The sequence below is a fragment of the Equus przewalskii genome, chromosome 11 (assembly GCF_037783145.1).
Source record: "Equus przewalskii isolate Varuska chromosome 11, EquPr2, whole genome shotgun sequence".
Lineage (NCBI taxonomy): Eukaryota > Metazoa > Chordata > Mammalia > Perissodactyla > Equidae > Equus > Equus przewalskii.
In genome coordinates, this window is record NC_091841.1 from 25,889,804 (window position 1) to 25,907,702 (window position 17,899).

Here is a 17,899-nt window from a genome sequence, read left to right on the forward strand (position 1 = left end):
CACTGAGCGACCTCGCCCCCTCCTCTCGCGCACAGCGCGCCCCGCCCCCCTCGTTACGAAAGAGCGCTCCTGGCCCCACCCCCTCCCGGAGCCTCTCCGAGCCTCCTCTGGCCACGCCCCCCGGCGGCGCGTACGCAAGTGCGCCGCGGAGGCTCGGCGGCGGCGGGGCGGGACCTTCGTTGGGGCCGGCCCTCTGGCTTCGCCCGCTCCGCCCCGGCTCGTCCGCGCACGCAGGCGCTGCCCACCCCACTTGTCGGATTAGCATAGGCCGCCGGGCCCCGCCCCCTGCTTTGCATGCGCACGGCCGGCCCCGCCCCCGCTGTCAGCTGGAGGAAGCAGAGTAGGAAGCGGCCGCGATGTCCTTTTGTGTCCTACAAGCCGCCGGCGGCGCCGCCGAGTGAGGGGACGCGGCGCGGCGGGGCGGCGCGGCCCGAGGAGGCGGCGGAGGAGGGGCCGCCCGCGGCCCCCGGCTCACCCCGGCGCTCCGTGCCGCTCGGCCCCCATGCCTGCCCGCCCGCCCTGCCGGAGCCCCAGGTCCGGGGGCGGAGGGGAGCGCCGCTGGGGGGTGGGCGGGCGGGGCGCGGGGGCCATGTGCGAGCGCTGCGGGGAAGCGGGCGGGGGCGGGCTCCAGGCGGGGTCCGGCTCTAGGACCGCCCCGGGTCACGGTCGGGACCCTGTCGAGAGCCAGAGGGCGTCAGGGTCCGGGTGGGCTCCGGCGTCCAGGTCGTAGTGCGCCAGCCTGGGGCAGGGGCCGGCTCTGGTTCGGGCTGCAGGTCCTGGCCAGGGTCAGGCTGGGGCCTCGGATCGAGTCCCAGGGCAGGGTTCAATCCGGCACCTGGCGCATGCCGGAGTCCCAGGGGCTGGCCGGGGCGGAAGATGGGGAGGGTCCTCTGCGGGGAAGGGGCTTTGAGGACCACGTGGGGGCGCTCCAAGGGGCCTTGGGCCACCCTCCTCTGTGGGTCAAAGGTCATCGAACCGGCTGGGGAGAACTTCCTTCTCCTTGGAGCTCCCCATTTACTTCCTGATAACCTGATAGAGGTCCCCCGCGGGCGGCGGGGGAGGGGAGGCGCAGCAACTTTAGACAACTTCCCGTAGGTGTGCGCAGGTTGGGGGGGCGGGGCGCCTCGGAGGTGGACGATTCTGCGGCAGCGGGAGTGTAAGAGTGAATGTGCTGGCGGGGGGTGCAAGGAGGTGGAGCCGCGCCTGTGTGCCTGGGATTGGGCGGGCTGGGGCAGGAGGGGGCGGTGTGTCAGGTGTGAAAGGCTCTGAATGTGTTTCCACGAGGGTCTGTGCCTGAGTGTGAGTGTGGGGGCATGGCAAGAATGTAGGAGTGAGTGAGAGTGTGTGTGAGATTATGAGCCTTGAGTGTGACTTTGTTTACCGGGTGTGCACTTTGGGAGGAGTGTGCAAAGACAGATGGGAGCATGGGTGAGAAGTGGGGTGTGGGAAAGGCCATGTGAGAGTAAAGTGCCCAGGAGTGAGCATGTGTGTGCATATGAGGCACCTGGGAACCCAGGCGAATGGGAGTGTGTGAACACACATGTGAGTGCATCAACTGCCCTTGGGTTTGTGTGCCTCAGTTTGTGCTCTTGATTGGAGGATACCCAGGTGAGGGGGAGATCTCCGAGTTCCCCAACATCTGGAGAAAATGGAGAGGTATCTTGCCCCGCTGGGCATTTCAGATGGGGATGAAGGTCACCTGGGGGCTAAGGTTATCTTGCTCCCTGGCCCTGGTGGGAGTAGGGGGTTTCCAGGCCTCCCCAAGGTTCCCAAAAGGGAGACCTGCTGTCAGTTACTGGCCCTGGAGGCTCTGGAGACTCTGTTCCCATGGCAACAGCTAGGGAGGGCCCTCTTCGTGGGCAGCCCTTCCTTGGACTCTGTCCCCCTTCCCTCCCCTGCTGAGCCTGGAGGCCTGGCCCCAGGCCCAGGGTTGGGCAACCAGGGTGGCAGGGTGTCTCTCCATCCCCCATCCCAGTGCCTCCCTGTGACCTCACAGGTCTCTCCCCGCAGGTGACCAGCGCCATGTCCAGCCAGGTGGTGGGCATTGAGCCTCTCTACATCAAGGCAGAGCCAGCCAGCCCCGACAGCCCAAAGGGTTCCTCGGAGACCGAGACCGAGCCCCCCGTGGCCCTGGCCTCTGGCCCAGCTCCCACCCGCTGCCTCCCAGGCCACAAGGAGGAGGAGGATGGGGAGGGCGCTGGGCCTGGCGAGCAGGGTGGTGGGAAGCTGGTACTCAGCTCCCTGCCCAAGCGCCTCTGCCTGGTCTGTGGGGACGTGGCCTCTGGCTACCACTATGGTGTGGCATCCTGTGAGGCCTGCAAAGCCTTCTTCAAGAGGACCATCCAGGGTGAGCCCCCACCCCACTCCTGTGCCCTTTGCCCTCTGGGTCTGGCGCTACCCAGTTGGCACACTGCTGGGTGGCACCAGGCTGCCGTGGTGCCACTGGGTCTTGGCAGCCTGGAGTTTCCAGGCTCTCCTGCCTCCCAGGAATGCCCTTTCCCTTCAAAGTTAAGTAAAGCCACTGGGATGCGTCGATGGATTGGATGTAGGATGCTAGAGACGCCTCCTAGGTCTCTGGGCACTGGAGGCCCAGCCCCTTCCACAGTGGCTCTGAAGAATTCAAAGCAGCCTCTGCTTGCTCCTAAACTTTTCCTGGCAGCTGCTGGCCTCTCACCGGCATAGAACTTGCCCCCCTTTTTGTTGATTTCCCCAAAGCAGCACCAGCACGAGGCAGATTTTTATGGGTAACTGAGAGAGGCCTCATCCTATTTCAGCACCAACCTTTAAAAAGACTCTCAGGCCTCCTGCTAATAGTGCTCACTGAATTTTTCTCACTCAGGAAAGCATATCATGTGATCAAGATGGTGGTGGAATAAGCGTTACTTGGCATGTACCCGTTACTCGTATTTCTGTGTAGACCGTTGGTTACTTTGGGGCTACAACACGTATAATTGTTGAAAACATTTCTTGAGTGCTTACACAGAGCCAGGCACTGTGCCGCTTACGTTTACGATCTCTGTTACCCCCCATCGCACCCTCTAAGGTGCCAGCACCACTATCGTAACTGAGGCCCAGAGAGGGTTTTAAAACTTTGTTCAAATCTCACAGGTAGAAAATGGCAGAACCAGGATTGGAACTTGGGTCAATTTAGGTGCAGGGCTGAGCTCTTAAAAATGCCAGGCTGCCGCCTCTGCTTACTACTAATAACTGAACTTTGGACGGATATCTCACGGCCGATTGTGACATTCGAGCGAGTTTTGACTTGGCCGAGACGTGCTGGTCTAAACCCTCTGTGTTCCCTTCTGGCTCTGAAGACCAGTGAGCCAATGGTCTGGGGCCAGGTGTCTCCTGGAACCCTTCATTCTCTGTTGACTCAGTTGACAAATATTTGTTAAGCACTAGCCATAAATAGTGAGCATTTTTTGAGGTCCTTTGAACCACGCTAAACATGTTACCTTGATTTCTCCTTAAATTCTGATAACCCGCCTTTGTAAGAAAAGAAGTACTGTATTTTTTTTTTTTTGAGGAAGATTAGCCCTGAGCTAACTATTGCTAATCCTCCTCTTTTTGCTGAGGAAGACTGGCCCTGAGCTAACATCCATGCCCATCTTCCTCTACTTTATATGTGGGGTGCCTACCACAGCATGGCTTGCCAAGTGGTGCCATGTTCGCACCCGGGATCCGAACTGGCGAACCCTGGGCTGCCGAGAAGCGGAATGTGAGAACTTAACTGCTGCGCCACTGGGCCGGCCCCAGAAGTACTCTTTTTTATCATCCCAGTTTTACAGATGGGAAAACTGAGGGTTTGAGCACTGGCATAGGGGACTTCAGCAAGGTCAGACAGTTGGTAAGTGGTAGTGTCAGGATGGGCCCCAGGCAGCCTGCAGGGTCTTGCTCTTCCTAAACTTGTGCCTTGCTGTCCTGGCCACTGTTCCAGGCATGGGGACATAGCTGGGACTAAGGCAGGAGCACTCCTGTCCTCAAGCAGTATACATTCTAGCAGAGAGAGAAGAGAAAAAACAATGGATGGCACAAGATTGTTACATGGCAGCTGTGGTAAGTGGAAGGCGAGGAGCAGGGTGTGTGCCAGGGAACCTGGCAGGCTCTGGGGCACCGGAGGGCTTCCCTGAGGAGGTGTCTCAAGCTGAGCTCTGAAGCCCGGGTAGGGTGTAGGAGAAAGCACCCCGGGAGGGATGTGCGCTTAGGTCATGTTGGCTGGTTGTGTCCTTCAGCCCTTGCCGTAGCCCGTGAGGCTGGGAGGGCCACCTCGCACTCCTTCAGCCAGTTATTATGAGCGCCCACTATGTGCCAGGCCCTGTTATAGTGCTGGGGACAGTGCTGGCCCTCGTGGAGCTGACACTAGGGTGGGAGTCTGATAATACAGGAGATAAGTAAGTACATATGTAGCACATTAGATGGTGCTAAGAGCTGATGAGAAACTATGAAGCAGGGCAAGTGGCCCGGAATGTCTGTGGAGGGGCATTTGGCATTCTTGCCGGGTGGCCGGGGAAGGCCTCCCTGAGGTGACAAGGGCCAGAGATGTGAAGGAGGTAAGGCAGCAGCATGCCCTGAGGCAGGGGCCTGTTGGAGGAATGCTGAGGAGGCCCATGGAGCCAGAGCAGAGGGCAACCGGGGGGTGAGGTCAGAAAGGGGGCGCAGAGCAGGGCGTAGGCCTCACAGGCCTCCCTTGGGCTTTTACTTTGAGAGGGGAAGTCACCAGAGGGTTTTGAGCAGAGGAGGGACAGTATCTGACTTCGGTGTTTTTTGGTTTTTTTTTTTGAGTAAGATTAGCCCTGAGCTAACTGCTGCCAACCCTCCTCTTTTTGCTGAGGAAGATTGGCCCTGAGCTAACATCCGTGCCCATCTTCCTCTACTTTATATGTGGGACGCCTGCCACAGCATGGCTTGCCATGCAGTGCCATGTCTACACCCAGGATCTGAACTGGTGAATCCCGCGCCACCGAAGCAGAACGTGTGAACTTAACCGCTGCGCCACCGGGCCGGCCTCTGACTTCGGTTTAATAGGGTTCCCTGGCGCTGTGTTGAGAGCAGGGGCAGAGCAGGAGATGAAGTGACAGTGACTTGCGTTCAGGGTGGAAGCAGTTGCCAAGGACAGAAGGGATCGGCTTCTGAAGCTGCTGGGAGTGAAGCCCACTAGGATTTGCTGATGAGGTGGATTGAGGGGGGAGAGGAATGGAAGATGCCTCCTAGATTTCTGCTTGAGCAACTGGACAGATGGAGTTGCAGGTTTGGAGGGTCGATGGGGGGCTCCATCCGGATGTGTTAAGTTTGCGATGCTTCCAGACCTGCGAGATGTCGAGGAGGCAGAGGATGTGAATCTAGAGCTCGGGCATGTCTAGGCTAGAGAGAGAAATTTGAAAGCCCGTGACTGGGTAATATCAGCCAGGATGCTAACTCAGCCGGGAGGGAGTCCGTGGAGATGAGGTCCGAGGGCAGCCCCGGGTTCCCCATTGGGAGGAGTGTGGAGAGGTGCACAGACACCACAAAGTGGCCAGTGAGCTGGGAGGGAAATCAGGAGTGTGTCCTAGAAATGAAAGAAGAAAAGTGCTTTCAGTGTCTCTAGGAGTCGGACATGATCAACAGTGTTAGATGCTTCTCTAGGCCAAGGGAGACGAGGACAAGAATTGACCACTGGGTGTAGCAACGTAGAGGCCACTGTGGCCCTTGATGAGAGCAGATGAGGGCAGCAGAGCCCGGAGACGTGGCCTGACAAGAGGCTTGGGGCAGTGATGCCGCCTGACTCCCGTGGCCCCGGTGCTTCCCTTCCCCAGCCAGGGGCCCCCAGCCCAGCGGCCATGCCCCTCGCAGCCCCGGGCTTCCCTGTACACTCACGGCGCTCCTGCTCTCCCCAGACCGGTGCTTGCCCGGGGCGAGGCGGGGCTCTCCTGTCTGCTGGGCCCCCTCTGGGCCCTGGGAGGCGGCCACTGGAGCCCTGCCTCTTCCTGGCAGGGAGCATCGAGTACAGCTGTCCGGCCTCCAATGAGTGCGAGATCACCAAGCGGAGACGCAAGGCCTGCCAGGCCTGTCGCTTCACCAAGTGCCTGCGGGTGGGCATGCTCAAGGAGGGTGAGCACTGGGCAGGGCCTGGGCCAGGGCTGGGGGAGCTGGGCGCATGGGGCTGGGGGCCAAGGCCAGGGAAGTCCCGGTGGAATGGACTGGGCAGGAGGGCTCTGCAGCCACCCGCAGCCCATGGACACGGTCCTGTCCTACAATTCCAGGGGTACGTCTGGACCGTGTCCGGGGTGGGCGACAGAAGTACAAGCGGCGGCCAGAGGTGGACCCGCTGCCCTTCCCTGGCCCCTTCCCTGCTGGACCCCTGGCAGTAGCTGGAGGCCCTCGGAAGACAGGTGAGAGCGTCGTGAGTCCCTGGAGCTCGAGGGGTGGGGTGGGGTGGGGCTAGGACGCGGGAGGCCTGTGTGGCTTCATTCACCCAGGAAAGTAGTTATCTTGGACACTGAGACCCAAATGTCCCCTTTATCTATTCACTTCCCCCAAGAAGTATTTACGAAAGGACCTCTTTGTGCGTCAGCCCCCTGAGTAGTACAGCTGGGAACACGGCAGGGTTTTCTAACACCCAGCACCTGTGTGCATCAGTGCTCTCCCTGGGAGATAGTGTGAACCCTTCCTGGAGAGGGGGCTGAGCCTGGCTGGCCAGTGGCTCTTGAGGGCCACCCGGAGCCTGGCTCTGGGAAGATGCTTGACCCTCGAAGGGCCTGCAAGGTGATGAGTTCAAGGGCTTCTTTCAACTGTCACTGCAGCCCCAGTGAACGCACTGGTGTCCCACCTGCTGGTGGTTGAGCCTGAGAAGCTGTATGCCATGCCCGACCCAGCGGGCCCTGATGGACAGCTCCCAGCCGTGGCTACCCTCTGTGACCTCTTTGACCGAGAGATCGTGGTCACCATCAGCTGGGCTAAGAGCATCCCAGGTAAAGGGCTGGCCCAGGTGATGAGGGGCTTCCTGGGTAAGCCAGGCCGTGCCTGGCTCTGGCCCACTTGCTTAGCCAGGTCTCCTCCCCACTGCCCTCCAGGCTTCTCGTCACTGTCGCTATCCGACCAGATGTCAGTCCTGCAGAGCGTGTGGATGGAGGTACTGGTGTTGGGCGTGGCCCAGCGCTCACTGCCACTGCAGGATGAGCTGGCCTTTGCTGAGGACCTGGTCCTGGACGAAGAGGGGGCGCGAGCAGCTGGCCTGGGGGAACTGGGGGCCGCCCTGCTGCAGCTGGTGCGGCGGCTGCAGGCCCTGCGGCTGGAGCGTGAGGAGTACGTCCTGCTGAAGGCCCTGGCCCTTGCCAATTCAGGTGAGCCTGTGGCAGTCTCTGACAGGTCTCTCCATAAGGCTTTCTGGTCTTTAACTCTGTGATGGTGGCACAGTCCCATTTTGCAGGCAAGGAAAACTGAGGCATAGGGAGGAACAGTGACTTGCTAAAAGTCACAAAGCAAGCCAAGGGCAGGGATTTTGAGCCCTTGCGCCACACTTACGTGGAAAGGCCAACAATTTAGTGAGGGGGGGTGGGGAGGACAAGAGGTGGCCGTAGTTGAAGGAGAAAAGGTGGACCCTGGCTCATGAGCAGGGGCAGTGAGTGGGGGCTTCAATTAGCCAATGAACAATCTGGGTCTGGTTCTTCCTTAAGGCCCCATGCAGTGCTGCCTGAGCAGCTGGGGGCTCAGTCCTTTGTGGAGACTGCCCGTGTCAACAGCTCTCTGCTTTCTTTGTAGACTCTGTACACATTGAAGATGCTGAGGCTGTGGAGCAGCTGCGGGAAGCTTTGCACGAGGCCCTGCTGGAGTATGAGGCGGGCCGGGCGGGCCCCGGAGGGGGTGCTGAGCGGCGGCGGGCAGGCAGGCTGCTGCTCACACTACCGCTCCTTCGCCAGACAGCGGGCAAAGTGCTGGCCCATTTCTATGGGGTGAAGCTGGAGGGCAAGGTGCCCATGCACAAGCTGTTCTTGGAGATGCTCGAGGCCATGATGGACTGAGGCAAGGGGTGGGCACGGGTGGGGGTGCTGGCAGGACCCGCCCAGCAGAGGGTCAGCCCCAAGGGGGCAGAGCTGGGGTCTGGGCAGTGCCACAGCCTGCTGGCAGGGCCAGGGCAATACCATCAGCCCCTGGGAGCAGGCCCTACGTCCTCCCCTCCCCCCTCCTAGGAGGTGTTAGAAGCTGGGAACGTGTGCGCCCATGCCCTGGGCACAGTGCTGCCCCTTGCAAGCCATAACGTGCCCCCAGAGTGTAGGGGGCCTTGCGGAAGCCATAGGGGGCTGCAGGGGATGAGCAGGGGGGGCAGAAGCCTGATCTTGGGGAGAGAAGGGAGTGGAGGCCACAGGCTCCCAGTGGGTGATGCTTTTGCTGCTGCTTAACCCAACCTCCTCTCCAGAGCAGAGGGGGATTTGGAGAGCAAAGGCCCCTGCCCCCTTCGCTCCTGTCCTCATCATTTGCATTGGGCATTACTGCCCCCCCTTGAAGCAATAACTCCAAGCAGGCTCCAGCCCCTGGACCCCTGGGCTGGCCAGGGCCCCCCATCAGCTCCCACCCAGCCTCCTCCGGGGGTAGGGAGTGCACCGCCTCTATGCCCTGCAGAGCAATAACACTATATTTATTTTTGGGTTTGGCCAGGGAGGTGCAGGGACATGGGGCAAGCCGGGGCCCAGAGCCCTTGCTGTACAGAGACTCTATTTTAATGTATATTTGCTGCAAAGAGAAACCGCTTTTGGTTTTGAACCTTTAATGAGAAAAAAATATATCGAGCTCAAGAACACTGTGTGTCTGGCGTGTCACTGGGTCAAGGGTTGGGAATACACACGATAGAAGTAGCGAACGAGATATACATAAAACAAGGACACATGGTCACAGAATGAAAAGCTGGCGTCCGGCACGATTAGGTCTCCGTCTCCTCATCGCTCAGCAGCATGTTGGGGATGCCGCGGCTGATGGGGAACACACGTCCAGACTCCGGGCATTGCAGGGTGCCCTCCAACACGTCCACCTGCGGGGAAGGGGGACAGAGCTAAGTCCTGGCAGCCTCCGGGCATGGGGGTGTGGCCGGGGAGGCCAGCGATGGGCGGTTCTCACCTCCAGCAGCACGTGGTGCATCTTCCTCAGAAACTCCTCATCACGCTCATAGCCCTGAATTGGCTCTCTGGGCACCTCGGCCAGATGCAACTGTGGGCAACAGGGCTAAGTCGTCCCTGGGCATCCCCGACCCTCGCCCAGAGGCCAGGCCGCCCTGCCTGGTGCAAGGGGCGGCGGGGAGACCACCCCCCAGGGCGCGCACGGGCTGGGGAGGCTCCTCACGGTGTCCGCCGCCTCTAGAAGCGCCGCCCATTCCACCTTGGGGATCATCCGCGCCACGAAGTCAGGGTTGAACTCCACCGGGCTGACGCGGACCTCGGTGGCCTGCGGAGCGAAGGGCATCAGTGAGGCAGGGCCGGACCCGATTCCCCTACCCCGCCCCGGAGGGGGGCAAGACCGCCCGGCCCCTACCTGGAGGCGCAGGGGGAAGCCACGGGGCCCCACCCCCCGCACGTGCGAGCTCAGCAGGTTGTGGGTGAGCAGCTTCATGTTGCCCCAGAGCGCTCTCGCTAGGCAGGAACCGGAAGGAGGCCGGGATTCCGTCTGCGTCACCTCCGGAGCCGCTCCCCTCCGTAGCCTATTGGACGGCCGGGCGAAGCGGAAGCGGCGAAGTTGCTGGAACTTCTCGCGCTCGGCGAAGGCAAGGTATTTGAAAGGCCTGGTTGGATCGGGCCCTGGCGCTGGAGGCATCGCGGCAGGAGGTGACTGCGGCGCAGGCCTGGTGCTTTGGGCTGAGCCGAACCTCCGCTGGCTGCCAATGATGTACAATGCAAATTATATGTAAAAGAGCTGCCATGCAGGGGCCTTCGTGGAACGCCAAATAAACATGTTTTATTAACGCCTACACAGGCGCCTGACACCGCCGTCTCCCGCTCCTCCCTTTCGGTTAAGAAACGGAAACACTGCCCCAATCCGTAAATCAGGCCCATCAAACAGCGGCGCCCCAACCTCGCATGCAAATAAGCTGCTCGGATGCCGAAAGCCCCGCCCCTTCGCCGGCGCGCCAGTGGTCCAGCCCCTAATGCAAATGAGCCCCGCGTCCCGGAAGCCCCGCCCCCGCGCGCACGCCTGCGCAGTGCAGGGGCCCCGCCTCCGGAGAGTCCTGCCGCGGCCCCTAGCGCCGGGCCCGCCTCCTGAGCGGCCGAGGGGCGGGGCGGCTGTGGCCCCGGGCGGCGTGATGCTGTCGCGGCTGTGCCTCCTGGGCCGCCCAACCGGTTCGGCGGTGGCGCGGGCGGCCGCCGTCCAGTGTGCCGCAGCGGCGAGAGCAGGAGGGTGCTTGGAAGGAGGCAGGGAGTGGACGCTTGGCGCGACCCGCGGTTTCAGAAGCGCCTTCGCAGCCATGGCCCCAATCAAGGTGACTGCTGGCCCGGCCAGGCCTGTCCCCCGCCCCCCGCCCATCGACCCAAGGCCACCCTCCGTCCCGTTTGCCTGGGGGAGAGTCACCCTCTTTCCTGCCCTCCAGTCTCCGCCCTGCCACCCCACAGGCTCCTCCCGCTGTCTGTCCCACTCATCTCTTCGACAAGACCCCGTGGCCGCCCCCTCGTTCTTGCCGATTTTAGGGGTCTGCCCCATCTGCTGGGCCAGACCGCGAGGCTCCCGAGCCTTCCCCTCGTCTCCATTCCACAGCCACTCTGCGACACCCTGTGACGGCTCTCCGTTATTTTCAGACCATTGAGTTCCCTGGCCTCCCCCACCTTCTGGAACCATCTCCGTTGCCCCAGGGTCCGTTTTCAGTCCCCATCCATCCGTCCCCCCATGCTCTTGTCAAGTTTTGGAGCGTCACTCTCACCGCGTCTTCTGAAACAAGTGTTGTCTCTTAGAGTCCCCGTTCTGTCTGCCCATCCACAGCACCCGTGGCCAACTCCCACCGTCTGCTGAGTCTTCACCCCTCTCATCTTCTGGAACCATCCCCAGCTCCTTGGAACAAACCCCTTCCCCTCCCACACTCTTCTGAGACCCCCTCTTCCTTCTGCTTCATCCTACTGCTACCACAGTTTCTCGGAGACTCTCCTCCCGTGCCTGAGCTTCTGTCGCCTGGTCTACTCCTCCGGGCCTGCAAAGCCCTCACGCACTCCCAGGTGGCCTGATCCTGCCCCCCGGGAGAGTCCGTCTTTTGTTCCATACCCCCTGGATGTGGGGACCTGCATCCCCCCCGACTCTCCCACTTTCTGCTGCCCTCCTTTTTCCTCTTTTCGAGGGTGGGACACTGACACCTGGGTCCTCTCCCTCCCTGTTGTGAGGACCTTGTCCTCACCCCCAAATACAGCCCCTGCCCCTCCTCCCCCTGCCCGTCTATCTCGCTCCTTTCCCACAACTCAGCCTGCTTACTCAACCTCTTGCGACACCTTGGGAGGCTTTCTCTCCCTTTTTCTGTTGTCACCCATGGGCCCTTAAGAGGAATAGGGCCACCTTGAAACCTGGAGGATGTGGGGTAACCAGGCGGTGGTGGGAGAAGGGAGGGCGACAGGGAGGGGCTCTGGAAACTCTGACAGGGTTGAGCTTTCCTGCTGGGCGTCAACTCCGGCTCCACCAGGCACAGCCGCCAGGCCCTCTGGTGCCCTGGCTCTTGTGCTGCCCTTCCCTCCCCACTCCTTGACTCCTGACCTCGGAACCATTCCCTCTAGGTGGGAGACGCCATTCCGTCAGTGGTGGTGTTTGAAGGGGACCCTGCGAACAAGGTCAACCTGGCGGAGCTGTTCAAGGGCAAGAAGGGGGTGCTGTTTGGAGTCCCGGGGGCCTTTACCCCCGGCTGTTCCAAGGTGAGGCCCTGCACTTCTGGGCTCCGCAGTTGGGATCTTGCGTACATGTTTGGATTGTTCATAAATCTTCCCCATAGTCATGAGGCCGTTTGCAACAAAAGTATGTAGGTGATATGACAGATGAAAAGCTTATCAGAGCCTTTAGAACATAAGTGGAGGTTGTGAAATGGTAGCAGAATCCAGGAATATGGGTGAAGAGGGTTTTGAAATGAAATCCAACACCTCATATTGACCTGGCTGGCTGACAGGTGCGAATGGAAGGTACTTGGGACTCGAACAAATAAGACATGGTTCCCCCCTGGGAGGTTCATGGTCTTGACCATAGACTGCTTAAGTTTGGATCTGAGCTTCCTAGTGGCCAAGGCAAAAAGGGACTGTGGCTTACATAGTTCTCATTGTCTGATCAAAGGTGTTGAAGCAGGGAAGTGGGGACGGCCTGGAGATAAAGGGTAGGCTGTGGCTTTGCTGACCCTTTGTTTCCCCTCCCCAGACCCACCTGCCAGGGTTTGTAGAGCAGGCTGCGGCCCTGAAGGCCAAAGGGGTCGAGGTGGTGGCGTGTCTGACTGTTAACGATGTCTTTGTGACTGAAGAGTGGGGACGAGCCCACAACACGAAAGGCAAGGTGAGGAGTGGGTCCTGCAGGGGGTTGGGGACCACGCAGGAGATCTTTCTCGTGACCTTTACCTTGCCTTTAGGTTCGGCTCCTGGCTGACCCCACTGGGGCCTTTGGAAAGGTGAGTGCACCCCCAGCCCCCACCCTCCAGCGCAGTCCCTGTGCCAGGCCTTGGACTCAGGGCCTTGGAGGGACGTGCCCAGGGTGGGGAGCACCTGGGGGGCTTGGCCTGTTCTGAGCTTCCTGACCCCTGTCTTGGCCTCTCTTCTTAGGAGACAGATTTGTTACTAGATGATTCCTTGGTGTCCCTCTTTGGGAACCGACGGCTCAAGAGGTAAAAGTGGGAGGGTCCTCCGTGGGGTTCCCCTGCCCAGCCCCTGTCTCCATTCCCAGCCTCCAGGCCCAGGCTGTTGCAACTGGGCCCCTCCTCTTTCTGGCAGGTTCTCCATGGTGATAGAGGATGGCATAGTGAAGTCCCTGAACGTGGAACCGGACGGCACCGGCCTCACCTGCAGCCTCGCCCCCAACATCATCTCCCAGCTCTGAGGTCCAGGCCCGGACGTCCTCCTTTGCGTTTTCCTGTTTCCCCCACCCAGTTCTGGGCAGAGGCCCAGCCCCCCTCATGTGGGGCCACCTGGCTGAAACCTTGGCCAGATTTCTGCAATAAACACTTTTGGTTCATGTCTGTCTCCTTAATTTTGAGTCGCTGATTCGCTGAGGGCCAGGTCTCATCACAGTCACAGCCGGGAGAGGAGTGGGCAGGGGCTGAAGGGGGACGGACGGGGGACCCTGGATTAACACAGGAGGCAGGCAGGGAGGGCCCTTGAAGGCAGTGTTGCGAAGCATCACTGTGCAAGCTGAGAAAGGGCCAGTGGTCCGAAGAGCAAGGCACAGAGCAGTCCGGGCAGAGGGCGTGTGTCCAGAAAGTTCCTAGGCAGACATGAACTTAGCTCGCTCCCATGACCTTTTGCGTTTGATCTCCGGGTGGTGGCTGAGCTCATTTAGACCATAACCCCAGGGTAGGAACTTTGGCTGTAACCAGCACCCCACCTGGGCCGAACCCCAGCCCCACCATTCTTTCAGACTCTGCTGAACACCTCCTGGGAGCACCCATACCCCAAGAAGGGCCCCCAGCACCTTGGGACCAGCTGGCAGAAAGGGATCCATCTGGAGCAGTGCTGGTTCAGTCCAGGAGGGCTTCCTGGGAGAGGATCTGTGAGGGGAGAAGATGCCCATGAGGCCTGACCAGTGGTGGGTCTAGAGTGGGGAGCTGGGGTTGGGGAGGCTCGGCGGGGTTTGGGGCTGGGGGTCATCGCCATCTGCAGGCCCTGCCCTCGGGCCTCTGCCTTTTGTCCCTGGGAAGCCATGTGCTGGGCAGCAGGCAGCGATTATTAGGCCCCTGCTGTGTTTAGGAGCTCCCAGCCTAAGGGGGGCAGACACTGGGGTGGAGTAAAACTCACTGACCATGTCGGGTATGAACTGTTACAGCCGTCACATCGGTCAAGTCAACAGCCTGGCTCATTCAGCCACTCAAGAGGGGTTTGGATTCGAGCCAGTCAGGCAGCCCCAGGGCTGGTTGTGGGTGTGGGCTCTACTCCCTGTGTGCGCCGTGTTCCCCGTCAGCACCGGGCCTGAGGGGCCCTCCCTGCCCGGCCATCTGCAAGGGCTCAGCCTCCAGAGCCGGCGATGGCAGCTGCCCTCCCTGAGAGGCCTCTTGGAGGACACGACCCTGGAGGCAGTGGGAGTGGTGCTCTTGGCAGAAGGAACAGTGTGGCCGTAGGAATGGAGGGTGGAACAGCCTCACGTTGCTGCAGCACACAGCAGCTGAGAGAAAGAGAGAAAGAGAGAGAGACAGGATGCCGAGAGGGCAGGGGGCCCTTTGAAGCCCCAGTGAAGGATTTCCACAGGGTAATGACAGGTCAGATTTATAGGTGGGCTCCTTTGTGGGGACCGAGCAGAAGCTGGGCGTGTGGCGGATAGAATAGGCTGGGTGAGTTGTGGGCAGCGTGGGGAAGGACTGATGCCCAAGAGGTGGGGGCTGGACATGGAGACCGTCAGGTGTTGGCGGGGAGGGAAGGTGAGTCCAGGGGGCCCCTCAGCTGGGGGCCTAAGGGACTGGGTGGTTGGGGTGGTGGTCACGTGGATGGGGCTCAGGGCTCCCCTTCCCACCCCCCCCCCCCCACCGCCCAAAGCACTGTGACCTTCGAGGCCCCGGGGCAGTCCCGTTTGCTGTGGGTAACAGCATGCTCCTGCGTCCTTCCCTGAACTAGTCCATGTGGGCCACACCCTCAGCTCCATCAAAGACGGAGTTTTTTGATGCATAATTCACATAAAATTCGCCCTTTAAAAGCAAACGGTTGAGTGGTTTTAGGCTATTAACCAAATTGTGCAACCTTCCGCCCTTAAAGATTACAGGGGCCGGCCCGGTGGTGCAGCGGTTAAGTGCGCATGTTCCGCTTCGACAGCCCAGGGTTCGCCGGTTCGGATCCCGGGTGCGGACAAGGCAACCCTTGGCAAGCCATGCTGTGGCAGGCGTCCCACGTGTAAAGTAGAGGAAGATGGGCACAGATGTGAGCTCAGGGCCAGTCTTCCTCAGCAAAAAGAGGAGGATTGGCAGCAGATGTTAGCTCAGGGCTAATCTTCCTCAAAAAAAAAAAAAAATACAGATTACAGATGGATCTTCCACCTCAGAGACTTCTCCTGGGATAAAGCTGCTGTCTCTCCCAGCATTGTGACACGAGTCTGCACCTCCCGACGGAGTTACAAAAGATGTGTTCAGACTTGCGGGGGTTCTGCTCGCCCCAGGTACCCCTGCGGTCACATCACATGCCTTGCGTCCAGCGGCTGTTTACTGAGTCATCTCTGCTCCAGGCACCGTGCTGGGCTCCGAGGACACAGTGTGGACAGGCTGGCATGGCCCTGGGGCCCCATTGCAGGGTGTAGCCCAGGCACGGAGTGCGTGCTCCCATGGGACTGTCAGAGCATCTCGGCTGGGTGGGGGCGCATGTCAGACCTGGAGGGTACTTGCGATCAGTGCAGCGGGGCTAGGAAAAGAAGCACAGGTCGGGATGTTGGGGGAATTAGAGGACTCTGCCCACCACCCCACCTCCCCATGGGCGTAGGGACAGAGAAGATGACTCCTAGCTGTGGCTGGAAAATGAACAGCCAATAACCAGGGGAACAGAGGTGGGAAGGGTGTTCCAGGCGGCGGGAACAGCCTGTGCTAAGACCAAAAGGTCAGGAAGAGGAGAGAGGTCTGGGCTGAGCAGACCAGGTGAGGGCAGAGACGGGATTCTGCCCACAGGCCACAGCTTGCTTGGGTTCTCTGGGTGAACATCTGGGTGTCTCCAGGATTTGGCTTGGGGCAGCTTCAGACACAGTTTTATTTTTGTTTCCTCTCGGGCTCCTTCCTCGGGGCGTCCTCCCAAATGCTGGAGTGCTGGGTCAAAGGGCCCTGGTGGTTTTACTAGTCTCTGGAAACTCTGAGGCTGTCAGTGATGGGCGGGTGTGCTGGCCCGAGTTTTGCCTTCGGGACTGACTTCTGTTAGCTTAATGGCTATTTAATGGTACCTTGGAGCTGTCTTTAACGTGTGTCTTTAATTACGAGGGAGGCTGGCAGCCGCTGGGCCGCTGTGTCTCCCCGTGCTTGCAATGTGGGCCCAGGGCTCCGGCCTCGCTCTCCCACAGACAAGCAGCCAGGACGATTGCAAATGCAGCTCTCAGGCCTCCAGAGGCCTTGGGAGTACCCTCCTCAGTCACCCTACTCACCCCCCTGCCCCTTTGAGCCTCCCTTTCCTTGTCTCTGAAATAGGAATTCATTTGTTCGAAAACATTAATTCAGCTGTCTTCTGTATCTTGGCTCCACCACTTTCTGGCTGTGTGGGCTTAAGCAAGTGACTGAACCTTTCTGTGCATCAGTTTCTTCATCGAAAGCAGGGGATGATAACAACGGCACCTGCATTGTACGGCTGTGGAGGGGATTCAGTGATTGATACACATGAGGAACAAGGGGAGACGCAGTGTGGAATAGGACTGCAAGGGGGAAGGCCTGGGGTCTGCTTTAGAAAGGGAAAGTCTTAGGGCCTGTCCGGTGGCACAGCGGTTAAGTGCGCACGTTCCGCTTCAGCGGCCTGGGGTTCACTGGTTCAGATCCCGGGTGCCAACATGGCACCACTTGGCAAAAGCCATGCTGTGGCAGGCGTCCCACGTATAAAGTAGAGGAAGATGGGCACGGATGTTAGCTCAGGGCCAGTCTTCCTCAGCAAAAAGAGGAAGATTGGTAGTAGTTAGCTCAGGGCTAATCTTCCTCAAAAAAAAAAAAAGAAAGAAAGGGAAAGTCTTTTCTGAGAAGGAGGCCGTTTGGCAAGCCCAGGGCTAGAGGAGCGGGACAGGCGGAGAGGGAGGGTGTGTTGGGGGCTTGGACAGGGAGTTCCGGTGAACTCAGAGTGGGAGAGAGATTGAGGAAGTGGGAGAGGGCCTGTGAGCAGAGGAGGGGGAGGAGCAAGGGACGAGGTCCCTCGGGGCCACTCCGCAGGGCCTCAGAGATCAGGTGAGAAGGGCTGGCCCAGTGGCGTAGTAGTTAAGCTCACGTACTCTGCTTCGGGGGCCCGGGGTTCGTGGGTTTGGGTCCCTGGTGTGGACCTACACACTGCTCATCAAGCCGCATTGTGATGGCATCCTACATACAAAGTAGAGGAAGGTTGGCACAGATGTTAACTTAGGGGCAATCTTCCTCACCAAAAAAAAAAAAAAAAAAAAAGGGCATAGTGAGAGGTTGGAATTCCATTCAAAGGACAGGGAGAAGCCACTGGAGGGTTTTAAGCAGAGAAGGGTCATGAGTCAGTTCGTGTTTCCAAACGACTTTTCAGGCACTGGGTGGAGGCCACCTGGAGGAGGGTTGGTGGCAGCGTTCCACTTTGATAAGAGGCTCTGGGCAAGGCAGGGCAGGTTCCCTCTGGAAGCGTGGGGTTCTGGGAGGAGCAGGGAAGAGAGCTGGCCAAGCCTCAGGTAGTGGGGGCTGGGCTGGGCCGAGCTCTCTTCAGCCCAGGCCTTGCAGGCCCCACTTTGAGTCCCTGGGCACCCGGCCCAGCACTGGGCAGGTGGCGCTGAGCCCTGCCCTCCCCGGGCTCTGCTTCCTTGAGCCCCAGAGGCCTCCTGCCTCTGGCCTCTGGGGTTGGACCAGGGCTCTCCAGGGAATTCACAACTAGAGGGGACCCGGGAGATGGAGTCCTTGCCACTGCCACCCTGTGCCGACGGGGAGGCTGAGCCCCGAGGGAGGAGGCCGCGGGGAGACAGCGGCAGGCGACTTTGTTGTCCATTAGTCTGTCTTTCTCTGCTTCTGGCCCGCCTCCTGGATCCCCATGCTGGCGGCAGCGGGCACTGAACCCCCTTAAAAACGGCTAGAGAAAGCTATCTGAGGAGAGCGGTCATTAGGGCGCTG

The 17,899-nt window shown here is 60.0% G+C and overlaps 3 protein-coding genes across 9 annotated transcripts; 2 read left to right on the forward strand and 1 right to left on the reverse strand.

The window, feature by feature from the left end:
* The first annotated feature begins 317 nt into the window (after positions 1 to 317).
* On the forward strand, positions 318 to 8,773 carry ESRRA (estrogen related receptor alpha). Of its 3 annotated transcripts, none has more exons than XM_070565415.1 (7): positions 318 to 534; positions 2,011 to 2,347; positions 5,971 to 6,087; positions 6,240 to 6,368; positions 6,780 to 6,947; positions 7,050 to 7,319; positions 7,738 to 8,773. In XM_070565415.1, exons 2-7 carry the CDS (start codon positions 2,023 to 2,025, stop codon positions 7,995 to 7,997), a joined length of 1,269 nt encoding a protein of 422 aa, XP_070421516.1. In that variant the 5' UTR covers positions 318 to 534; positions 2,011 to 2,022; the 3' UTR covers positions 7,998 to 8,773. The 3 variants fall into 3 exon arrangements, with proteins under 3 accessions (XP_070421516.1, XP_070421517.1, XP_070421518.1); XM_070565416.1 differs by lacking the exon at positions 318 to 534 and adding an exon at positions 635 to 1,095; XM_070565417.1 differs by lacking the exon at positions 318 to 534 and having other exon boundaries at positions 2,017 to 2,347; positions 5,874 to 6,087.
* Positions 8,724 to 10,958, reverse strand: TRMT112 (tRNA methyltransferase activator subunit 11-2). Of its 5 annotated transcripts, none has more exons than XM_070565419.1 (5): positions 10,877 to 10,958; positions 9,499 to 9,838; positions 9,310 to 9,411; positions 9,088 to 9,177; positions 8,724 to 9,001 (listed from the first exon to the last, which is right to left on the reverse strand). In XM_070565419.1, exons 1-5 carry the CDS (start codon positions 10,927 to 10,929, stop codon positions 8,894 to 8,896), a joined length of 693 nt encoding a protein of 230 aa, XP_070421520.1. In that variant the 5' UTR covers positions 10,930 to 10,958; the 3' UTR covers positions 8,724 to 8,893. The 5 variants fall into 5 exon arrangements, with proteins under 5 accessions (XP_070421520.1, XP_070421521.1, XP_070421522.1 ...); XM_070565420.1 differs by having other exon boundaries at positions 10,782 to 10,923; XM_070565421.1 differs by having other exon boundaries at positions 9,290 to 9,411; positions 10,782 to 10,923.
* Positions 10,113 to 13,140, forward strand: PRDX5 (peroxiredoxin 5). Its single transcript, XM_070565418.1, has 6 exons — positions 10,113 to 10,441; positions 11,712 to 11,846; positions 12,337 to 12,468; positions 12,542 to 12,580; positions 12,732 to 12,793; positions 12,900 to 13,140. Exons 1-6 carry the CDS (start codon positions 10,115 to 10,117, stop codon positions 13,003 to 13,005), a joined length of 801 nt encoding a protein of 266 aa, XP_070421519.1. The 5' UTR covers positions 10,113 to 10,114; the 3' UTR covers positions 13,006 to 13,140.
* The last annotated feature ends 4,759 nt before the right edge of the window (positions 13,141 to 17,899 follow it).